This window comes from Primulina tabacum, chromosome 17, assembly GCF_025594145.1.
Source record: "Primulina tabacum isolate GXHZ01 chromosome 17, ASM2559414v2, whole genome shotgun sequence".
Classification (NCBI taxonomy): Eukaryota; Viridiplantae; Streptophyta; class Magnoliopsida; order Lamiales; family Gesneriaceae; genus Primulina; species Primulina tabacum.
The window spans coordinates 295,986-299,708 of NC_134566.1; the positions used below are offsets into that span (position 1 = coordinate 295,986).

Sequence of the window (3,723 nt, forward strand, 5' to 3'; positions counted from 1 at the left end):
CGTATTGGAAGGCTGTGGTTAAATTCATCGTTAATTTATATTCACATGCTCGATTATAATTTATGAAATTATGTAATCGCTTCCGCTGTGTTTCTATTTGATCGAAAATAAATTTTTATAGCTAGAATTTTTCCAGAGGCTATTTAAATAATCCAACAAATGGTATCAGAGAAAGTTAATGTTTTTCATATGAACATAAATTAAATGAATTTAATTTTTTTTAGAGCGATATTGATTATTGAAACTAGTATAATTATTGTGTAAATTTGGTTTGATTGTTAAATTTGCATTACCATAATTATTTATTTATTTAAAAAAATCAAAACCAAATTGTTTTAGAAGTGGATCGTGCAATACTCAATAAATAAGAAAGAGGAGGATGGAAGATTCTCTTCTTAATTTGGGCTAGATTATTACTTGGCCCAACTAATTTTTGGGTTGGGCCGAACATAAAAAAAAAATTATTTTTATGGGTTTGTTTTGACAAGCCTAATTATATTTTGTTTTGTTCAGCCTAATTTAATCTTAATTCATTAAAAAAAATAGATTTTTTAGTTTATTGAGTGTAAAATATTGATTTTACAATTATAAAATTAATTTGAAATTTAATAAAATTGTTTTATTTGATTTGTTAATTTTATCTTTCAATTAAAAATGCGATTAGAAGGACAAGATTGAAAATCATGAATTTTAATAATATCAGACTCTTATTTTTATTTGTCGCATATCTTGTTTTAAATGAGAATAAATTATTATTATGTTTATTATGTGATAATTTGCATATATTTATATTAGAGGTCGATAAATTAATCTGACACGATGTTTAAATTCATCATGTTTAAATTGGATTTAAATATTATGATATTCATTATGTTGCACATATCATTTAAGACAAACCTATAAGATTGAACTTTTAATAATTAAATCATAAGATGCTTTAATTAATTAATTAAAAGTTTGAGAAACTTTAATTATAATATAATAATGAGTGGGAAAAGGATATATGACAATAAATCCTACGGCCTCCATTATTGACAAAAGCAACGAGAGGTTTAAATGGCGCCTAGTGACGCATAGGACGTCCTCCCTAAAGAAGGTTTTCATTTAAATCAAAATTCAAGGCTTAGTTTCCGAAAGGATATGATTTTAGTTGAAGAAAATATTATTCCCAAGAATTTTGGCGTATGACAAAAACAAGACAGCTCTGCGGTTCATATGTGTGACATATATCAGTTCAACCGTCCAGCTCAAATAATGGTGTATCTTTCTAACCGGCCAAAGCTAAAAGGAGCTTCAACCGCTTATCAGAACCAGATCATTTAAAGGACCATTTATTACTCAAAGACATTCTCTGACCGGTTTAATACATTCAAAGTATTACACCATCTTGAAGTCAACGTATATACATCTGCTCCTAGATTGATCCGCATTTATGATCCTATCCCAAAGAAGATAGACCAAATATAGACTGCATGTTCTGATGCTAAATACAGTTACTATAAAAGGAACTCCTCAAGAAAAGCACTTCAGAACGGTGCTGAGCAAAAGGAAGATTAAATGCGTTCATTAAAGAACATTTAATGCTCATAAAGACGACAGCGACTCATCTGTTCAGAGAATCAGGTTAACGTTGCTATGTCCTTCTCGACCGTTAAGAAAATCGTGTATATTAACGAAAGAGTGTGCTAGCAGAAAGATGTCTTTTCATATCACAATCGAATCACAACAGCTTGCTTGCATACTAGAAAAGATCTCCAAGCGCTCCTAAAAGTTTACGTACTTCTTCGCTTAATCAGCACGCTTTCAACAGAAAATCATTTGATCACCTTAGGATCATTTTCGTGCTACTCACACCAAACCATTTATTCTCATCAGTAACCTTTTAGTTATGAGATCAAGTCTTGTTATCTGGTGAACTGAGTGTTCTTAATATCCAGAAGTGTAAAGTGATCACTAAGAGTTCCAATACAGGCAGTGTGATAAGTCCTGATTGGATTGGGCTGTTGCAAATACGTTGTAAAGCCAAAGTTTTTTAGTAGAATCCTTCATGGAAAAGGAAGAAGGGGTGACGTAGGAGTATTCAATCTCCGAACATCCATAAAAATCTTGTGTTATTTACTTATCGCAAGCTCTTACCTTTTTAACTGCAATTTATTAAGTTTGCGAAAATTGTTTGAACTGTCATTGGAAATTGTGAACCGTTTTCCGCACTCATCAGTGGTTCAAGTTTCCAACCGTTTGAGAAAGAATTTTCAACCGCCTAAAAACGCTTGAAAAACTTATTTTAATTCAGAAAATTTAAAAGAGTTAATTCACCATCCTCTAAACTCTTTCCCGATCCCAACAAGTGGTATCAGAGCAAGGTTTTGTCAAACATTGACATCTTTTCAATCACTTATGGCTTCTTTCAATAAAATTCCAATGTTCTCTAAAGAAGATTATGACGATCGGAAAATTCGCATGCAGGCACATTTAGCAGCCCAAGATGACAATATGTGGTATGTCATCACTGACGGGGCCAATGAGAATTCTGAAGGTGAATACAGCTGCAACAATAACTGAAGGTGCTCCTCAGATGATTGAAAAGCACAGATCTGAATGGACAGCTGAGGATAAAAAGAAGACTACGAAAGATATTCTCTATACAACTCTGGACAAGAATATGTTCGCCAAAATCAAGACCTGCACTACTGCGAAGGAAATATGGGAAAAACTTGCTCAACTATGCGAAGGCAATGATCAGACTAAGGAAAACAAGTTGACTGTGGCTATCCAGAAGTTTGACAACGCAAAGATGAAGTCAGGAGAAACTCTTGCAGAATTTGACGAACGGTTCAGCGGTATCATCATCGAACTCACCTCACTCGGAAAGAATATTCTAACAAAGAAATTGCTTTACAGGTTATGCGAGCTCTTCCCAGAGAATGGGATGCAAAGACTATAGCAATGCGAGAATCAAAAGATCTGAACAAACTAGAACTTCATGATCTCTTCGCCGACCTTAAAGCGTATGACTTCGAGCTAGGAATACGAACTGAAGAGGATCCATCCACATCGCAACAAACAAAGGCACTGCCAGCTACCATAGTGACTCTTCTGGTCGAAGAGTCATCAAGTAAGAAATCGGCCGAGCAATTAAGCAATGAAGCCATGTCTTTATTTGTTAAAAAATTCAGTAAATTTATGCGTAAGAATCAATCACAGATGAATAAACCTCACTTCAACAAGGACAATACTGATGATGGTCAAGATTGTTTTAACTGTGGAAAGAAAGGACACTTTATTGTAGAATGCAACAGGACAAGAAAAGATGAAACGAAATCAGGTGACAGAAGACGAGTTAAAGAAAACAAAAGATTCATCAAAAAGAAGAGTCAGCGAGTCCTAGTTGCAGAAGAAGACAAAGGCAAATGGGCTGAATCAGAATTTGAAAAATCTATTTCTGAAGAATCTTTGAGTGAAAGCAAAGATGAGAAAGTAGAGTGTCTCATGGCCAAAGAAGATCAAGAATCTACTGATGAAATGGTATTTGACTTTAACTCTGATGAATTAACACGAATAGATCTTGTCACCGCACTTCACGACATGGTAGATGAGTTTAAAAGGCTATCACAGCAGTTCAATGAAGCCAAAACAGAAAAACAAAACTTGGAAAATAAGTTAACTCTCTCTAGTTGTTCGCAGCAAAAAGAGGTTAACGGTTTGAGAATAAAGTTAAGTCTG

At 33.8% G+C, this 3,723-nt stretch overlaps 1 protein-coding gene across 1 annotated transcript; it reads left to right on the forward strand.

Annotated features, from left to right (window-relative positions):
* Positions 1-2,485: 2,485 nt before the first annotated feature.
* Positions 2,486-2,944, forward strand: LOC142531720 (uncharacterized). Its single transcript, XM_075637943.1, has one exon. The coding sequence runs from the start codon at positions 2,486-2,488 to the stop codon at positions 2,942-2,944; it is 459 nt and encodes a 152-aa protein (XP_075494058.1).
* The last annotated feature ends 779 nt before the right edge of the window (positions 2,945-3,723 follow it).

What these genes read in the sequence shown, in the direction of transcription:
- LOC142531720 (XM_075637943.1), top strand. Translation starts at nt 2,486, where the DNA reads ATGACAATATGTGGTATGTCATCACTGACGGGGCCAATGAGAATTCTG.